This window comes from Oncorhynchus mykiss, chromosome 5 (genome assembly GCF_013265735.2).
Source record: "Oncorhynchus mykiss isolate Arlee chromosome 5, USDA_OmykA_1.1, whole genome shotgun sequence".
In the NCBI taxonomy this organism is placed as follows: Eukaryota; Metazoa; Chordata; class Actinopteri; order Salmoniformes; family Salmonidae; genus Oncorhynchus; species Oncorhynchus mykiss.
In genome coordinates this window covers 87,414,500-87,433,304 of record NC_048569.1, presented here as the reverse complement: position 1 = coordinate 87,433,304, position 18,805 = coordinate 87,414,500, and the positions used below count along the sequence as shown (strand labels likewise).

The 18,805-nt window shown below is 44.3% G+C and overlaps 2 protein-coding genes across 18 annotated transcripts in view; one reads left to right on the top strand and one right to left on the bottom strand.

Moving 5' to 3' along the window:
- dock7 (dedicator of cytokinesis 7) overlaps nucleotides 1-18,805 on the bottom strand; it is a 91,885-nt gene that overhangs the window by 60,350 nt on the left and 12,730 nt on the right. For all 17 annotated transcript variants that reach the window (XM_036978644.1, XM_036978637.1, XM_036978634.1 and 14 more), the window contains exons 9-16: nucleotides 18,158-18,307; nucleotides 17,884-17,964; nucleotides 17,598-17,760; nucleotides 17,212-17,354; nucleotides 16,957-17,050; nucleotides 16,610-16,772; nucleotides 828-945; nucleotides 317-387 (exon numbers count right to left, since the gene is read on the bottom strand). In XM_036978644.1, coding sequence (XP_036834539.1) covers nucleotides 317-387; nucleotides 828-945; nucleotides 16,610-16,772; nucleotides 16,957-17,050; nucleotides 17,212-17,354; nucleotides 17,598-17,760; nucleotides 17,884-17,964; nucleotides 18,158-18,307 — 983 coding nt within the window. The remainder of the gene's footprint in view (nucleotides 1-316; nucleotides 388-827; nucleotides 946-16,609; nucleotides 16,773-16,956; nucleotides 17,051-17,211; nucleotides 17,355-17,597; nucleotides 17,761-17,883; nucleotides 17,965-18,157; nucleotides 18,308-18,805) is intronic.
- On the top strand, nucleotides 9,237-14,075 carry angptl3 (angiopoietin-like 3). The gene is made up of 6 exons (XM_021604639.2): nucleotides 9,237-9,932; nucleotides 10,231-10,341; nucleotides 10,513-10,735; nucleotides 11,024-11,116; nucleotides 12,235-12,501; nucleotides 12,994-14,075. The coding sequence occupies exons 1-6, from the start codon at nucleotides 9,408-9,410 to the stop codon at nucleotides 13,152-13,154; spliced, it is 1,380 nt and encodes a 459-aa protein (XP_021460314.2). The 5' UTR covers nucleotides 9,237-9,407; the 3' UTR covers nucleotides 13,155-14,075.

Here is an 18,805-nt window from a genome sequence, read left to right as displayed (position 1 = left end):
GTTTGTTTGTTTGTGGATGAAGGGTATGAACCTCCTTCAGAATGAAGGAGCAGGACTGGAGCAGCAGTAACCTTGTCCCCAATGGGAAAGATAACAGTATTGGCTGGCCGCTGGGATTGTAGCTAAACATCCAAAGAGCAAAAGGTGGCTCCTTACCAAATATGTGATGCTTAACAAAGCCTCAGACCATAGGAGACATGAACAGCGTGTGATAGAGCAGCTAAGACATCAGCTCACTCCATACCAGTTCATCTGCTTGTAAGAAAGGCCCTAAGCAGACTTCATACACAATAAAAGCTGAGTCTAAGAGCCTCACCTGGTATGATACACCACGGCAGTGTATGCCTCTCTGGTGTAGTCTCCACAGCTGGACTTCCCAAAAATCACCTGCGGGAGAGAGTGAAGAAACAGATGGAGTACAGGGAACAGGGTTTGTATTAGAGGGGATCAGAGGAAACATGAGAGAGAGAGACAGAGAGAGAGAGTGGAGAGACAGAGAGAGAGAGTGGAGAGACAGATGGAGTACAGTGAACAGGGTTTGTATTAGAGGGGATCAGAGGAAATGAGGCAGCTTGCAGTGGATAGTAGACAGACTTCTGTTTGTCTACAGGTGTTAAAATCATTTGTACAATACTTTAGTAACAGAACTCAAATACTTGAACACCATTCATTATGCTTAACAATCCATTTCCAAGAATTCAGTCTAGGATTGTGCAGCAGTACCTGGTAAGTACTAAAATACCCTAATAACTTAAGAAGCAGCATTCTCTGAAAACTGTGTCAGCACTCACAGAGAGCCTACATGTGTACAATACATCACTGCATACCTGCATAGCGTTGTTGGGGTCCTCCCCGTTCATAAACTGTACTTTCACTGTGATGTTCCGGGCGGAGCCTTGACGGTTGGCGAAGTTCAGGCTGTGTGGGTTCACATACAGTAGGTTTCTGGAACACACACACACACACACACTTTGAAACCAAACAGAAAAACATGAGCTCAACCGACATAGCAGCAACTTTGACAGGTCATTGAGAGAATTTCACAACCTTTTCCCCTCAGGACATTACATACATACCTCATATAACGTAAGGTGGAGGGGGGATGCTATGGTAAGCTGTACATGTTCAATAAAGTCACTGTTCAAAATCAGAGGTATAGTGTTCATCACTAACTTGGTGTCACGAACCGGCTCAAAGCCCGTAACAAAGGGAGACAACGTGGAGATAAGGAGTAACAAAATATATATTTATTAACTAAAGCAACTAAGGAAAATATACAATGGTGTGTGTAATCAGTAATCAGTAGTGTAAGTGAGTGTTTTGCATGCATGAATGTGATGATGCAGGGTGTTGAAAGGTGCCAAAGCAAACAAACAAAAAAAAAGCCACCAAGAACCACAACACAATCTACAAAGGTGTCTGCATGGAGAGTCTCCTCCATGAATGTGGAAGAGGTCTATTTATCCTGGGAGACACCTGGCCCAGGTGTTTCCCATGAAGCTGACGACCCTCCCAACTCCGCCCACCGGCATCCTAATAAGGAAACAAGAACAAAGACAGAATACGGCAGACAGAGTGGGAGGGTCGTCACATTCCCCCCCATAAAACCGGGGACCAACAAGGACCCCGGAACAACATACCTGCCCCTGCAGTCCCAAATTGACACAGCCTCCTGAAGTCCCAAATTGACACAGCCTCCTGCAGCCCCAAATTGACACAGCCTCCTGCAGTCCCAAATTGACACAGCCTCCTGCAGTCCCAAATTGACACAGCCTCCTGCAGTCCCAAATTGACACAGCCTCCTGCAGTCCCAAATTGACACAGCCTCCTGCAGTCCCAAATTGACACAGCCTCCTGCAGTCCCAAATTGACACAGCCTCCTGCAGTCCCAAATTGACACAGCCTCCTGCAGTCCCAAGTTGACACAGCCTCCTGCGTCCCAAATTGACACAGCCTCCTGCGTCCCAAATTGATGAGGGGTTATGTGTTCACACCTCCACCTGCCCCAGCCAACCTCCTCCTCCCCAGACCTCAGCAACCTTTGCGCATAGGAAGCCATATTTAAGAGGAAAGAAGAACACAAGACCAGGAGGGAACAGACAGGAAAGATAGAACATGACAACCCCAACCAATGGTCAGTCACGTAAACATTCAGGAACATGGCACAAAAGACCACAACAGCTACAAACTCCAACGAAAATAACATCAGGGTCCTTCTTAATTTTTACAACTCCCAACGATTCATAGTCACTTCCAACGATTCATAGTCACTTCCAACTAGACAGAATTTCACTAATTTCAATCATTTAACTTTGTAGTGTTCAGCGATCTTCAACAGCTGTTCTTTAGTACCTAATTCTAACAGTTCCTCTGATGGAAAGCGAATGAACTTGTCTACATGAGACACCATAGTCATAAGTAAATAATCTTGCTCAACCCCTCTGCTGAGCACATCAGACCACAACCAGAGAAATGACAATCACCCTGAGCACTGAGCACCACAGAAGAGAGATGAGATATGGAGCTTCCCCAAAACCTACAATAACTCAACCCTAGTCTTCGTGCAGATTTGCGGTGGGTATTTACGCACTGTAGCCCGCTGGCAAGGAAATAGAACTCCCCAGCATGCTGGCAAATTCCACCAAGCCACAGATGTGCCCCCGAGACAACTGCTCAGTCCACAGACGCTACACAAAAATAACAAACATTTAACCATGCCCAACATGTCCAAAAATGAAACACGTCGTTAAGCCTATCAGGGGAAAAAGGCTATAGCTCCAGGTAGCAAGTTCCACTACCCTGCACAAATCTCCTACCGAGGTACACAGCCGATTTACTCACCTCCTCAGATTGACTTCCCAACAGAAAGTAGAACAAACGTTTCCAGGCTAGGCAGGGCCTGGAAACTAACCATTCTCTCTCTCCAACGCAGCACACAAACCAAACAACAAAAGGCAACCAATACTGGGCCTATCACACTCAAACACAATATGCAAACCAAACGCGTACCTCCACGGTCTCCCAAACCAATAGTTCAAAGATCCCGGAAGAGCTCCCACTTGTCACGAACCGGCTCAAAGCCCGTAACAAAGGGAGACAACGTGGAGATAAAGAGTAACAAAATATATTTTTATTAACTAAAGCAACTAAGGAAAATATACAATGGTGTGTGTAATCAGTAATCAGTAGTGTAAGTGAGTGTTTTCCATGCATGAATGTGATAATGCAGGGTGTTGAAAGGTGCCAAAGCAACCAAACAAAAAGCCACCAAGAACCACAACACAATCTACAAAGGTGTCTGCATGGAGAGTCTCCTCCATGAATGTGGAAGAGGTCTATTTATCCTGGATTACAAAATATTGTAATCAGACTACAGATACTTTTGAAAAACTAGGATTGCAGAAAAAGATTAGACAACTTTCTGTTTCTGTTATCAATGACATTTAAATCAGCAAAGAAAAAAGGTGCAAGTTTAAAGTTTGTTCTTTTCCCAAATCCATTAAACACACCTGTGGTCAGACTCGCTCAGGCTGAACAAACTTTAAACTTGCCCGGTGTCTCCCAGGATAAATAGACCTCTTCCACATTCATGTCAGAGACTCTCTCCATGCAGACACCTTTGTAGATTGTGTTGTGGTTCTTGGTGGCTTTTTGTTTGTTTGCTTTGGCACCTTTCAACACCCTGCATTATCACATTCATGCATGCAAAACACTCACTTACACTACTGATTACACACACCATTGTATATTTTCCTTAGTTGCTTTAGTTAATAAATATATATTTTGTTACTCTTTATCTCCACGTTGTCTCCCTTTGTAAACGGCCTTTGAGCCGGTTCGTGACACTTGGACAAGACTAAACAACCGATGAAAGATGTCATTTGCATAGATATTTTCCATTAAAGAAAAGAGTCCCTAGTCCCTCTTGGATAATATTGAGATAACCCAAAGGTCCAACATCAGCTGGGCTTCAGTCAACGAGCTGGACACACACGGTGAAGGGTTTCCAGTGTGACGGCCACAGGAAGTCAGAGAGAGCCGCAGCACAGCGGCCTGACCACAGTGACGTAGATCCCTCCACGTGGGAGGGTCACTAAGGACCACAGCTGTGACGGCAGTCAAACCATGAGAATCCCATATCCACTACTTCTCCCTTCGCTGTTCCCGTTCTAACTCGCTAACATGTCTCAATGGCGTTCTTACTCGCTGGTCACGTATCAATGGGGTTCTAACTTGCTGGTCACGTGTCTCAATGGCTTTCTTACTCGCTGGTTACATGTCTCAATGACATTTAGGTGAAAAGGGGTAAATTTTTCCAACTTGTTTGTTCTTTATTGAGGCATCCATGCTGATTTTAGAATTATCTAATTGCAATAACCTCCAGGCAGAAGCCATTCTTACACACCTATGGACCTGGCTTCCTTGTTAGCCACACGGTCAATTCTCTCCTCTTGGTCCTTCAGCCTCAACAGATTCATCTCAGGTTAATAAATAACTTGACTCAGAGTAGCTGTGTATGTTACCAAACCAAGCCATGTCTAAGCACGGTTTCAAAACCCCTGGGAATCCCACCCCCACACAGCCCCCTTTAACCCCAGCCACCTCCCCTTCCTCTTGGGTACACAACCCCACCATCCTCATCCCCCTACGGGTACACAAAGGGAGCAGTTCATTGTTTACTGTGTCTACAGACAGAGATTAAGGCCAAGTCCTAGACACCAGGCAGGTGAAACACAGCGTGTTGGGAGGGTACAAAGCATGGCACGCAGAGAGAGAGTGATGTCAGGGAACTCCAGCCCTAACAACAAACAGCAGCTCAACAGAATAGGTTACCATTAGCTACAGTAGTAGTTATGAATCATGGCATGAGGGATCAAATCAACTAATCAACAATTCAAATGGATCCTAGAATTGGATGAATTAGGTGTCATTCTAAAAGGTCAGGCAGAGGTCAAAGTAAGAGGCCATCAGGGCATGCCCGGACCAGTTACATTGACAGCACTCGTCTCCCACTGAAGGCCTGCTAGATGTCCCAATGTGAATACTGGACCCTGTCTGTGCTCCCCACAGACGTAGGAAGGAGAACATACAGTGCCTTCAGAAAGTATTCACACCCATTGACTTTTTCCACATTGTGTTGTGTTGAACTTAAAAATCGATTACATTTAGATTTTTGTTGTCACTGGCCTAAACAAAATACCCCATAATGTCAAAGTGGAATTATGTTTTTCAAAATGTTTACAAATTATTAATATAAAATAAAAACGGAAATGTCGAGTCAATAAGTATTCAACCCCGTTGTTATGGCAAGCATAAATTAGTTAACTAAATTTGCTTAACAAGTTAAATAGACACACTGTGTTCAATAAGTGGTTAACATTATTTTTGATTGACTACCTCATCTCTGTACCCCACACATACAGATAATTGTAAGGTCCCACAGTCAAGCAGTGGATTTCAAACACAAATTCAACCACAAAGACCAGGGAGGTTTACAATGCCTCTCAAAGGGGACCGACCCATTGGTAGACGGGTACAAATAAAATAAGACGTTGAATATCTCTTTGAGCATGGTGAAGTTATTCATTACAATTTGGATGGTGTATCAATACACCCAGTCACTGCGGAAGATACAGGCATCCTTTCTAACTCGGTTGCTGGAGAGAAAGGAAACCGCTCAAGGATTTCTTCATGAGGCCAATGACTTAAACAGTTAGAGGCCTAGGAACAGTGGGTTCCAACGCTCTAACCACTAGGCTACCTGGGGCGGCAGGGGTCTAGAACTTCTTATGGAGGTGGTCCCTGCACAGGGATAGCTCAGCGGAAATTTCAGAGCGCCACCTATAGTACTTTACTTAGTACTCGTTAAATCTTTCATTAAAACACACATGCAAGGTACCGAATTAAAGCTACACTCGTTGTGAATCTAGCCACCAAGTCAGATTTGTAAAATGCTTTTCGGCGAAAGCATGAGAAGCTATTATCTGATAGCATGCACCCCCCAAAATACCAGCACGACAAGTAAACAACAGATTTTGCGGTAGCCGGCGCTACCCAAAACGCAGACATAAAATATAAAACATTCATTACCTTGGACGAGCTTCTTTGTTGGCACTCCTATATGTCCCATAAACATCACAATTGGGTCTTTTTCACGATTAAATCCGTCATTGTATACCCAAAATGTCATTTGCTGAAGGCCAGTCTGATGCTGCAAAAAGTCCATTTACAAGACGCAACGTCACTTTTTAAAATTACAAAAGTCGCCTATAAACTTTTACAAATCACTTCAAACGACGTTTCTAAACCAACTTTAGGTATTAATAAACGTTAATGATGTATCAAATTGATCACGGGGCGATCTGTATTCGATAGCAGCAAGTCTGGAAAACATCGTCCATTTTTTCAGTTTCACAACATACTGTGGTGCGTCAGAAGAAGGGAGGGGTCTATTCGTGTTGTAACCAGGGATAAATGATTCTGATATTGATAGCAATGGTGACATCGTGTGGAAGCTGTAGGCGTTTACAGGGGGTTCGCATATATTTTCTCTCGTCTTAAACAATTCATTGAATGGCGGATGAATATTTTTGTTTTTGGTAAACAGTTTTACCAGGGATTTTTACTCCTAAACACGTTCTGTTATAGCCACAGACCCGATTTAACCAGTTTTAGAAACTTCAGAGTGTTTTCTATCCACACATACTTATCATATGCATATACTATATTCCTGGCATGAGTAGGAGGACTTTGAAATGTTGCGCGATTTTTAACAAAAAGCTGCGAAAATTCGCATCATCCATAACAGGTTTTAAAGGTCAAATAAAAAAATAAAACATGATAGGAGAAAACTGAGGATGGATCAACAACATTGTAGTTACTCCACAATATTAACCTAATTAACAGAGTGAAAAGAAGGAAGCCTGCACAGAATACAAATATTCCAAAACATACATCCTTTTTGCAACATGGTACTAAAGTAATTCTGCAGAAAATATGGCAAAGCAATTTACTTTTTGTCCTGGAGACAAGGTGTTGGATTTTCCCTAAACATAACACAAATTAGAGTACCACTCTCCATATGTTCAAGCATAGTGGTGGCTGCATCATGTTATGGGTATGCTTGTAATAGTTAAGGACGAAGTTTAAGGGGGAAAAAAAAACTTAATGAAGCTAAGCACAGGCAAAACTTGGTTCAGTCTTCTGTCCACCAGACACTGGGAGATGAATTCACCTTTCAGCAGGACAATAAACTAAATCACAAGGCCAAATATACACTGGAGTTGCTTACCAGGAAGACAGTGAATGTTCCGGAGTGGCCAAGTTACAGTTTTGATTTAAATCTGCTTGAATTAATGACAAAGACCTGAAAATGGTTGTCTAGCAATGATCAACAACCGACTTGAAGAATTTTGAAAATAATAAAATGGGTGTGGAAAGCTCTTAGAGACATCCAGATTTACAAAGCTATAATCGCTGCAAATGGTAATTCTAACATATATTGACTCAGGGGGCTGAATACTTATCTAATCAAGATATATTACGGTTTAATTTTTCAGGATTTTATTATACAAATGTATTTTGCGTAGATCGTTGACAAAAACGACAATTAAATCAATTTTAACCACACTTTGTAACAACAAAATGTGGACAAAGGAGTGTAAATACTTTCTGAAGGCCCTGTATAGGGAGTAGGGAATCATGTAGCCAGCATTAAGCTAAACAAGCACAGCTCAGAATCAGATAGGAAATGTGTTTGCTCAGAAACTCACTCTTACTAATAACATATTGCAGCCAGGGGTCTCTGCACTCTTTACACATGAGTAAATAGCCAGTGTATCTGCAGTGCTATGAACCAGAGTTACCTGTGTCTGTAATGGCATGGTGAGTTTAGTCATGCAATACAGTAAACATAAATGATAAAACTTCACTCGGACAACTTTGCTCTGCAAAGGAGAAGCTAGCTACCTCTCCACAATGTGTCAGCAAGTAACGCTGTTATAGGGAAGTTGATGTCCAACACTCTTTCCTCGTCGTCTACTGGGGTTTCATTTGAAACTTTTGGGGGTTTTCAAAATGTGTAAACCCCATTATGAAGCATAGCTTTCTCATCAGTTGGATAATCAACCTAATAGGCCAAAGTTGCTGGAGGCCCTCCACCCACCACCCAATAGCAGTAAAGTAGCCCACATATGATTTAGAGTTACTGAACCACATTGAAAACATGCTGTCGAGACAGTTTGACCAAAAGCTCAAAGTAGTCAGATTATTGGCAGCATTAAAATAATCTTGGCTAAGTAGGAAGAACAAAGGATGCTCACAAAGAGAAACGCTGATCGTAGCCCTGTCAGATTACAGAACTAGAATGGAGTTCAATACGGCAACAGAAGGCCCACCTTCCTAATAATCATTAGTGGATATACAGTATGTACAGTAATGGTCAAGTGGTTTTGGAACGAACAGCCAAGAACAAACCACCGACTAAGAGTTCCCATCAAAATAGATTTTACGAGCGGACACACTATGCCAAAGAGTGCTTGAAAAAGGTGCAGGCAAGTCAGCACGTTTCCACCTGTTTTTCTTTTCAGTAAAAGTCACTAGATGTTCAGACAAAGATCAGAAAGACTAGACTACATTAAAACAGAATACAATGATCAAACAATAACCAAGATGATGAGTTCATACATGTATGTTCAAACATAGCACCCCCCCCTAATGCAAACTACAGCAAAACCCATAGCAATGATGACATCAATCCGCCAGTACATTCAGTACACCTCATCTAGACCCGGCAAGATGCCCCAGGGAGAGTAATGCTGGGCTGATTCAGCAGGAGGTTAAATCAAATCCGGAGACATCAACTGGATGCTGTATTATCAATCACGGTGAGGTGTGGCTGCTATGAGGTGAGATCTGAGATTGATTGGGACGAATGATCCATCAAAACTCTGATGGCCTTCCATTGTTGGCTTTCTGCTGGTCAGCTAAAGCAGAGTAGTGCAGATGGGAGTAGGGTGGGTGTAGAGAGGAGAGGGGGGCTGCTGTTGTGCTGAAGGGGTGTATTTGCTGTTCGCTCACTACATGATTTGTTTGTTCTTGGAGGGCGGGGGGCTGAGGGGGCTCCCAAGGGGATTTCAGGGGGCACAGTAGCTCAAGCATAACAGGGCTTAATGATCAACTAATCTCCCCTCCCCTTGCTGGACGGGGGTATATAAGACAGACCTGTCTGCTGCTCTCAAATCTTTCTAGTAGAGAGAGACAGAGAGGGAGAGTGAGTGAGCGAGAGGTAGAGGGAGAGACTGAGTGAGAAGTCCAGACAGAGTAGGACAGAACAGAGGAAGAAGAGAGTGAAAGCAATAGAGCGAGACTACTTCTTGTCGTTTTCTTGCACACAGAGAGATTTAACCATGAAGCTCTTCTGCCTCCTGTTCCTGGTTGGTCTGTCTGTAGCCCAGGCAGCTCCTCCGGACTCTTCCAGGGTCTATCCCACCATGCCCTCTCAACTCCAGCCCCAGACTCAGCCTCCAGCTGAGGCCAAGTCCCGCTTCGCTATGCTGGACGATGTCCGTCTCCTGGCCAACGGTTTGCTCCAGCTGGGTCAGAGCCTCAGGGATTTTGTTCACAAGACGAAGGCCCAGATTAACGACATCTTCCAGAAGCTGACCAACTTCGATCGCTCCTTTTACCAGCTCTCCGTGGTCACCTCAGAGATCAAGGAGGAAGAGGAAGAGCTGAAGAAGACCACCACGTTCCTGAAGGCTAACAACGAGGAGATCCGGAACCTGTCACTGGAGATCAACGCCAAGATCAACAGTATTCTGCAGGAGAGGAGCTTGCTGCAGAGTCAAGTAGGGGGGTTGGAGGAGAAGCTGAAGGGACTGTCTGAGAGCATGATGCCGGGAGAGCAGCTCAGTGAGATCAAGTCACTCAAGGTACGCTGCTGTCCGTTACTCATACTAATCAGTACGAAGAGGAAGAATTTAATTCAATGTGAAACGTTTTGGTTTTGAATAAGATGTGTTTCTGCCGCATGTATTCAACATATTTCAGCATGTTTAAAATGACATCCTACTAAATATTCCAATTGCTGAATTCATTGAGAAGGTTCAGTTATTAGCCTAAAGAAAACATACCATGTTAAATGAGTAGTAATGCTTTTAACTTCAAGTTATTGGAAAATGTCCTTTAAATGTGATCATTAACGAGACAGTGTCAACTGGTCTGTTTCAGGATGTGATTGATGCTCAAGAGAGCACCATCACTGACCTGCTGAAAGCTGTGAAGGAGCAGCATGATCAGCTCAACCAACAGAAAACTAAGATCAAGACTCTGGAGGAAAAGGTACATTTCTCTGCTGCTTAGAGGGTCTCCACTTCTATACAGTAGACCAAAGGTAATGGCCATTTATTGAAAACTAGTTAGATTTGATCCCTGTCCAATCAGTGTATAGAAAGGACATAGCAAATATTTAACATGACAACGCCATAACGTTATGTTTGCTTGCTATTACAGATCAGCATCGATCATTTCCAAGACGCGACTGACAAAGCAATGGGTTCCGACTCAGAGATCCCAGACATGTTTGAGTACCTGACAGGCAACTCCACTGGTGAGGACACAGACCTACCCGTGGACTGCAGTGATCTTTATAACAGAGGAGAGAGGAACAGCGGGGTGTACCCCATCAAGCCAAATCAGTCAGAGCCTTTCAATGTGTACTGTGAACTGACCTCAGGTAAAACAACACTAAGTCATTAGCCTACATTTTCTTTAAAAAGTCACTGTGACTGAACAGCCAAACAAGTCTGAGATTCCGTGTGTCAAGCTATTTCCCTACATCATTGTCTGAATAAATCAATGGACATAGTCTAGATTAAAACCAGACTGAACAATCTCCTCTATAGGAAGAAGGGCCATACCGGCTATCAGAAGGAAATAAGTGCAATCATCTTTCCCTAATTAGTCTAGAGAAAGGAACTGGACATTGTTGTGATCCTCTCCATGTGTTGACCACATCTCCCAGGAGGTTCAACAGTCATCCAGCGCAGGGAGGAGGGGTCCGTGGATTTTGACCAGACATGGGAGAAGTACGAGAAAGGATTTGGGGATCTGGAAAGTGAGATTGATCTATTTCTTTCTATCAGTACATTTTGTCAGTTATGTAGAGAGACAGTCAATACATAAAGATAAAAAAACAAAATATCTTTATGGCTTAATTCAACTCAGTTCAGAGTAAAAAGTCCTGTTACGAGAGAGAGAGAGAGAGAGAGAGAGAGAGACGCCTATACCGGATTATCCCATCTCCTTAATTATATTTTATTGTTTCCGGTCTACAAAGCAGCTTTTATACAGCAGAAAACAGCCAATAGAACTAGTCACTCCACCGCCCTTAAGTACATCCTGAAGGAAACAGTCATTGTAGCTTATCGGGTCCCCGTTGACAGATTGACTTCCTCCATTGTTTGACTAAACAAAGCACCTGCAGCACTTCACTTCCACCAGCCTGGCTTGGACCCCAGCCCATAGATCAAGAGTCCTACTGCATTCCAACAAAGCCACAGGTCCTTTAGGCTATGAATTATTCAGTGTCCGTTTCTGTCGCCGCTCCTAGCCAATTATGTCATCACACCCATGACTACAGCCAGAGGCTAGGGGAAAAGAGTATTGAGTGTCAGAACTTGTTTTCACACTATTTACCACGAGTCAGGCTGTGGAGGCTGCTGAGGGGAGGACGGCTCATTGCTACAGTTGGAACAGAGCAAATGGAATGACATCAAACAAATGGAGACCATGTTTGATGTATTTCATATCATTCCACTTATGCTGCTCCAGTCATTACCAAGAGCCCGTCCTCCCCAATTCAGGTGCCACCAACTTCCTGTGGAGTCATGAGCCATGGCATACAGAAACAGCCGAAGCCAATGAAAACAGAGTACAGCATCAGAACTTCCTGTGGAGTCATGGGCCATGGCATACAGAAACAGCTGAAGCCAATGAAAACAGAGTACAGCATCAGAAAGTCAGAATTTTACTGTCCATTACAGCTGCAGATCGATTGCCAGTTGATGACAGAATGTTCGCCTTATCTGTATGCTTCCAAAAGAACAGCCTCAGTGTTTGTTGACTGTCCATTACAACCATGTGAACATTCCACAACGGTTGGTGTTTCATGTGAGTTGTAGAGGAGAGTTTGGAGTGTGTAACATTGTGCGTGTGTTATCTGTGTTATTGTAGGAGAGTTCTGGCTGGGCCTGATAAAGATCCACAGCCTGGCTGGCCAGGGTGACTCCATCCTGAGCATTGAGTTGGAGGACTGGAAGGAGGACAGGAGGTCAGTAGAGTACCAGTTCACCATGGAGGGAGCCCAGGCCCACTACACCCTCCACCTCACCCACCTGTCTGGAGATCTGCCTAACGCCATGGGCAACCACACCAGGTTCTCCACCAAGGACCGAGACAACGACAACCACCAGGACTCAAACTGCACCAAAAACTACACAGGTAGGTCTACTGACTACTACACTCCTGGCACAGGTACTGACCACACACTCGATGCAACAACAGGTACTGACTCCACACACTCGATGCAACAACAGGTACTGCCTCCACACACTCGATACAACAACAGGTACTGACTCCACACTCTATGCAACAACAGGTACTGACCACACACTCTATGCAACAACAGGTACTGACCACACACTCGATACAACAACAGGTACTGACCACACACTCGATACAACAACAGGTACTGACCACACACACTCGATACAACAACAGGTACTGACCACACACACTCGATACAACAACAGGTACTGACCACACACACTCGATACAACAACAAGTACTGACCACACACACACTCGATACAACAACAGGTACTGACCACACACTCGATACAGGTACAAGGTGCAGGCTGGTACCATACACCTGTTAAAGACATTTCCAAGCAGACACTTGTTATAGAATGGAATCTACTCTTTCCCCTTGCAGGTGGCTGGTGGTTCAACGCCTGTGGCGACACCAACCTGAACGGCAGGTACATGTGGCTGAGGTCAAAGGGTCGTTCCATGAGGAGGAAAGGGATCCACTGGAAACCTCTGGGTATCTCCTACTCCCTCAAGACCACCAAGATCTCCATACGACACGTCTGAAGCCCTCCCCCTGGCCTCAAGTTTCCACTAACCCTTCTATTCCTTCCATTACAACACATTGGCATGGTAACAACACATATGCCCCCCTCACCCGGAACTTTCCATTGACCACCCCACCCTCCCAGTTACATGACGTTGTCACGGTAACAGATAGTGCAGCTGGGTTGTTTGCAGCAGAAAAAAATGAAAAGTCAGCAGCCAATTCGTATCCATGTCAGAGAAAAGACGACGATTTGTCAGTGATGGAACAACCACAGTCGGCCGATAAGGGGCCTCACAAATTGGTTCAAGACATGCCAATAGAGTTGGGTAACACCTGGGAGGGGTTGTTTGGGTTCCTAACCGACAAGCGTTGATTTGGTCGGGACGGAATGTCAGACGATTCTACACTGTCTGGTCTGGGCCATAATAACAGCCCTGAGAAGTTACTTTCAACTGACGGACAGAACTAAAAAGATTCCAAAGCAATATATAACTGACACATCACTCTGCTTTGGTATAATAAATGATGTGCACGTGACCTCGACATAATCCTAACAGCCCTACTACCAAGCATGTATTACCCTGCTGTATTGCTGCCTGCTATGCGGTGGTTGATGATTGTACTAAACATCCACGAGAAAGTAGACCAAGATCAACATGATGCATAGGTCTTCCAAAGTAGGATATGAGCTTAGTATTTTCACTGTCTGAACTTTGAACTGTATTTAAAACCATTTTCCTAATGCTCCATTAAATGTCCTGAAAGGTTAGTAACTTACATTGATCATATCATTGGGTCATATTGACTCCTCGTCTCATGTCTACTCGGTGTCATCTTTCTGCTGCATTTAAATGGCTGTTACATATTTTGCGTTTCTTACTACTAACACTTTATAATACAACATTTATAAAGACAAAATAAAACACTCAAAACACACATACTCCAAGTCTGTCCTGTGTATTCTTTGCCAAGAAAAACAACAACAAACTGGGCTGTTGATGTAATGGAACTTCGGTCTACATGACCAACCACAAGTCATCACACCCCTCTCTGGCTTATAAACTAGTGATGGGGAAAACATTTCATCAATACAGTTATATACCAGGATATTATTTTTGACGATATCACAATATTATTTTTGTGGTAGTATTTTTCCTTGATAGCTTGTTCTCCATCTTTTTAAATAAGGAGACCATTTTTTTCCAGCACTTTCATTTCCAGTTGTTTTCTCATGGCTCTCTTGTCCCTCTGCAGCTGACATATCCTGAATCGCAATAAAATCACAGTATCAAATTGCTATACAGATAGAATTGTGAGAATCGCAATACACATCATATCAGCACCTAAGTATATTAATAATATCCTTTCATGAAGTCCATGGCAATTCCCAGCCCTACTATAAACTCAACAGCCGAGTCTGATCGGCCCACAACGACCGTTGACAACGCTCCTGAAATAATCAGAATTTGCATTAACAGTATTATGCCACTGAGGAGCCAACATACAGTAAGTACACTGTGCCTTGGCTACTGTACCCAGATCTACTGCTCATCCAATCAACACGCATGTAAATGTGAAAAACTCCAGAGCTCACAGCGTTTATACTCCATCATTCACAAGGTAGCCTGCAGAGTTACTAAAACAGTCACTACTACAGCAGAGTCACTAAAGCCGTCAGGATCTCAGCTAGCAAGGTCAGTCATTTTGTGGGACAACAGTGGTATTTATTGGCTTTTCATTTTATTTAAAATTGGCTAAAAGCCAGCTAACGGAAACCCTGGCCCCATGTCAGGTAAAGAGATCATGTCAACAGCCTCTGATAAGGACCCCTCTCTCCTTCTCTCTATGCCCCTCTCCTCTGATAAGGGCCCGCTCTCTCCTTCTCTCTGTTTCTTTATCTCTCTATGCTCCTCTCTCTAACCATCCGTCTCTCCGTGTCACAAAGTCTCTCTGTCTGTCTCCCTCTCCTCTGATAAGAGCCTTCCTCTCTCTCTCTCTAACCATCCGTCTCTCCGTGTCACAAACTCTCTCTGTCTGTCTCCCTCTCCTCTGATAAGAGCCTTCTCTTTCCCTCTAACCTTGACTAAAATAGTGGCAGGGATCAGGACACACAACACAAGATTGTGTCTAGTAGACTATCAGGCAGTGTCAGGGAGGCCTGTATATTGTGTTGCTGTTCTTACAGTAGTGTGATCCCCATGGCTCAGAGGAACGCGAGAGTGGAAGAGAGAAAGACCCTTTGGTTCCTCTGAGTTGTCGCTGTGTTTGATCCGAACAGGCAGGTGGAAATACACCCTTTTAAAAACAGGACTTTGTGTCCATTTAGGACTAAGAACCACATCAACCTGTCAGGAAAAAATGGCAATGCCCTGTAGGTGGTATTGGGTAATGTAAGTGGTATCGTTTCATTACCTGTATGTGGTATTGGGTAATGTAAGTGGTATCGTTTCATTACCTGTAGGTGGTATTGGGTAATGTAAGTGGTATCGTTTCATTACCTGTAGGTGGTATTGGGTAATGTAAGTGGTATCGTTTCATTACCTGTAGGTGGTATTGGGTCATGTAAGTGGTATCGTTTCATTACCTGTAGGTGGTGTTGGGTAATGTAAGTGGTATTGTGTCATTACCTGTATGTGGTATTGGGTAATGTAAGTGGTATCGTTTCATTACCTGTATGTGGTATTGGGTAATGTAAGTGGTATCGTTTCATTACCTGTATGTGGTATTGGGTAATGTAAGTGGTATCGTTTCATTACCTGTAGGTGGTATTGGGTAATGTAAGTGGTATCGTTTCATTACCTGTAGGTGGTATTGGGTAATGTAAGTGGTATCGTTTCATTACCTGTAGGTGGTGTTGGGTAATGTAAGTGGTATCGTTTCATTACCTGTATGTGGTATTGGGTAATGTAAGTGGTATTGTTGCATTACCTATAAGTGGTGATGGGTAATGTGAGTGGTATTGTTTCTTTATTTGTAGGTGATGTTGGGTAATGTAAGGTAATGTGAGTGGTATCGTTTCATTACCTGTAGGTGGTATTGGACTGGAGCTCTATAGACTAATATCTATGCATGTTCTCTTGCAGCGGTGTTCAGTGGGTTGTGTTTATTGGTAGAGATGTGTTGGGTAATGTAAGTGGTATCTTTTCATTACCTGTAGGTGGTGTTGGGTAATGTAAGGTAATGTAAGTGGTATTGTTGCATTACCTATAAGTGGTGATGGGTAATGTAAGTGGTATTGTTTCTTTATTTGTAGATGATGTTGGGTAATGTAAGGTAATGTAAGTGGTATAATTTCATTACCTGTAGGTGGTATTGGACTGGAGCTCTATAGACTAATATCTATGCATGTTCTCTTGCAGCGGTGTTCAGTGGGTTGTGTTTATTGGTAGAGATGTGTTGTATGTGTTGTAGGTAGTATTGTTTCATTACCTGTAGGTGGTGTTGGGCAATGTAAGTGGTATCGTTTCATTACCTGTAGGTGGTGTTGGGTACGTAGACATCCCTGGGGGGGAACTCCAGTATCTCTCTGGTGGGGCGAACCCTGCTGTCTGGGTAGGGCTTGACCTGCTGGAGGTCAGGGGTCAAGCAGTAGTGGGGGTTCTCTGGGGCCGGGGATATGTCGATCTTCAGCTGGGCTGGAGGAACAAGACAGCATCGACACGACATCAACACACAGACCTCAACTAAAACCCGTTTCTCAGGCCAGACTCAGTCTTACGCTAGCTGCTAGCTCAGATTTAAGTCCGTCTGGAGAAACTTAAACTCATTTATATGACAATATAAAATCAGAAGATCTTTGTTGAAGCACTGGTGGTGTACCTGTGATTGGCCTCAGTCTCCTCAGCACTGAAGACGGCCTCCTCATGTCAGCCAGGAACTTATACAGGTCCTCATCACTCAGTCTGTCTCCCTCCTGTTAAAAATGAACATACCAAAACAAAAGTCAGTTCAGTTTGTGAGGCGAGTAGCAAAGTGTGGTGTGTGTCATGACTGAGTGTGGCTCAGTCGGGAAGAAAATGATTTAACATGATCATTTCTGTGTGGTGTGTGTAGACGTGTAGTGTATGTATTGACCTGTTTGAAGAAATTGGTGACGGTGAGGGTTGCAGGTCTGAAGCTGGTCAGGCTACATGATTCATCTCCACTGGTGGTTCTCTCTAATGAGCGCCGTCCGCCGATACTCGAGTTCCTCCTCTCAGACCACGACCCTTTCCTCTCTGGGTCGGGCGTCAGCAGAAAGTCACAGCCAGGGTCAGAGTTATAGATTCATCATGATGTCACAAGGTCTAAGGTAATACTCTCTTATAATATAGTCATATAGACGCCCCTCTACATTCAATGATCCGTTTAATTTCATGTGATCAAAAGTTGAACTGAGTAGACAGGAGTCCCAGCACTGACCTGCCCCTGTGGTGTTTAATACCACTCAGTCCAACTTTACTGATCCCCAGGGTTCTCACCTGGAAGTCCCATCTCCAGCTCAGTGTCTCTCTCCAGACTGCCGGCGCTGTTCACGATGTTCATCAGGTGGATGGCTGTCCAGGCGAAGGGCATCCGGTACCGACCCAGACGTGTGCAGAATTGCTCCGACTGGCTCCGCAACTTGTCCAACTTTTCTTTGTTCTATATATGGTAGGAGAAACAATAAATACATCTGCCTCAATCTGTTTGGAGATCTACCCATCAACATCGACCTCTGATGTCAGTCTATTGTTCATTTGACCATCAGGTTGAGAAGGATCTTACTTTGGCTGCATCAGACTCTTTGAAGACCATGTACGGTTCTGCACATTCTCCTATGTCTCCCTGCTGCAACACCTTCTCCAGCTGGGGACAGTCAACACAGGAGAGGTTATCAGTCACTACCCCAACACAGCCAGACAGACACAGGTGATGCTGATCCATGGGAGAGGAAGTCATGTGTGTGGCCCTGTTGTCTCCATTATGATTCTCTCTCACTATATTTGTAAAGTGTATTGACAGTTGAGACCCTGTGATGATTGACATTGACTTGACTTACCTGTATGACGAGGAAGACATCCTGGGAGGGGTATGTAATGGAGAAAATTGCGGAGCGGGCGAGAGTAGAGATGGCTGCTGTCTGGATGTGGGGGCGCAGCATCCCTTTAGTCTGCTCTGAGTTCAGGTCAAAGAAGAAGTTTTCCGATATCTGACAGAGACAGACACATGAGCATTATACTAAAATACTGTAAATGACAGACAGACTAATATTTGTATTGTAGGCTACCAGCTCGGGCGGCAGGTTGCCTAGTGGTTAGAGGCGGGTAGCCTAGTGGTTAGAGGCAGGTAGCCTAGTGGTTAGAGGCGGGGTAGCCTAGTGGTTAGAGGCGGGGTAGCCTAGTGGTTAGAGGCGGGGTAGCCTAGTGGTTAGAGGCGGGGTAGCCTAGTGGTTAGAGGCGGGGTAGCCTAGTGGTTAGAGGCGGGTAGCCTAGTGGTTAGAGGCGGGTAGCCTAGTGGTTAGAGGCGGGTAGCCTAGTGGTTAGAGGCGGGTAGCCTAGTGGTTAGAGGCGGGTAGCCTAGTGGTTAGAGGCGGGTAGCCTAGTGGTTAGAGGCGGGTAGCCTAGTGGTTAGAGGCGGGGTAGCATAGTGGTTAGAGGCGGGTAGCCTAGTGGTTAGAGGCGGGTAGCCTAGTGGTTAGAGGCAGGTA

Excerpts from the sequence above, each read along its gene's own strand:
- angptl3 (XM_021604639.2), top strand. The coding sequence starts at position 9,408 with ATGAAGCTCTTCTGCCTCCTGTTCCTGGTTGGTCTGTCTGTAGCCCAG. Across the intron at positions 10,342-10,512 it reads TCAAGACTCTGGAGGAAAAG|ATCAGCATCGATCATTTCCA; the intron begins GTACATTTCTCT and ends TTGCTATTACAG. Across the intron at positions 11,117-12,234 it reads AGGATTTGGGGATCTGGAAA|GAGAGTTCTGGCTGGGCCTG; the intron begins GTGAGATTGATC and ends GTGTTATTGTAG.